At 38.0% G+C, this 410-nt stretch overlaps 1 protein-coding gene across 1 annotated transcript in view; it reads left to right on the forward strand.

Annotated features, from left to right (window-relative positions):
• The window catches only part of LOC106314727, a 3703-nt gene extending 3471 nt beyond the window's left edge, over nucleotides 1–232 (forward strand). The window contains exon 3 of the mRNA XM_013752558.1: nucleotides 13–232. Coding sequence (XP_013608012.1) covers nucleotides 13–232 — 220 coding nt within the window. The remainder of the gene's footprint in view (nucleotides 1–12) is intronic.
• The last annotated feature ends 178 nt before the right edge of the window (nucleotides 233–410 follow it).

The following is a 410-nucleotide window of genomic DNA, read 5'->3' on the forward strand; positions in this document are numbered from 1 at the left end:
GTTGGATATTAGCGGTGAAAAAGTAGTTGTTGCAGAAGGACGCTGGTCTTCGAACAACCTTGAACAGTTAGTCCATTTCGTTCCGTTGGGGAATAATGCAGTTCGTGTGTGGGTTGATGTAGTGAAGGTGAATGATGCCAAGGTTTGGAGGCCAACGTCTGCAATTGAGTGTATGGAGGATGCTGTCGGCACTACTGTAGCATGGCCTGAAGATAAAGTTGTCATCGTTTGAGGTGGAATAAGAACTGTATGGTCTTCTACTTTCTTTCCTTTAGTATTACTAATGAACCTATGGTATTTGTGTTTTTTCTTTCAAACTTAATTATGACATTGTATTTCTATTATGGAGAAATGAAAATGGATTCAGACTTTATTTATTTATTTATGAGAATTTGCTGTAACATGTGATG

Source organism: Brassica oleracea, chromosome C9, assembly GCF_000695525.1.
Source record: "Brassica oleracea var. oleracea cultivar TO1000 chromosome C9, BOL, whole genome shotgun sequence".
Taxonomy (NCBI): Eukaryota; Viridiplantae; Streptophyta; class Magnoliopsida; order Brassicales; family Brassicaceae; genus Brassica; species Brassica oleracea.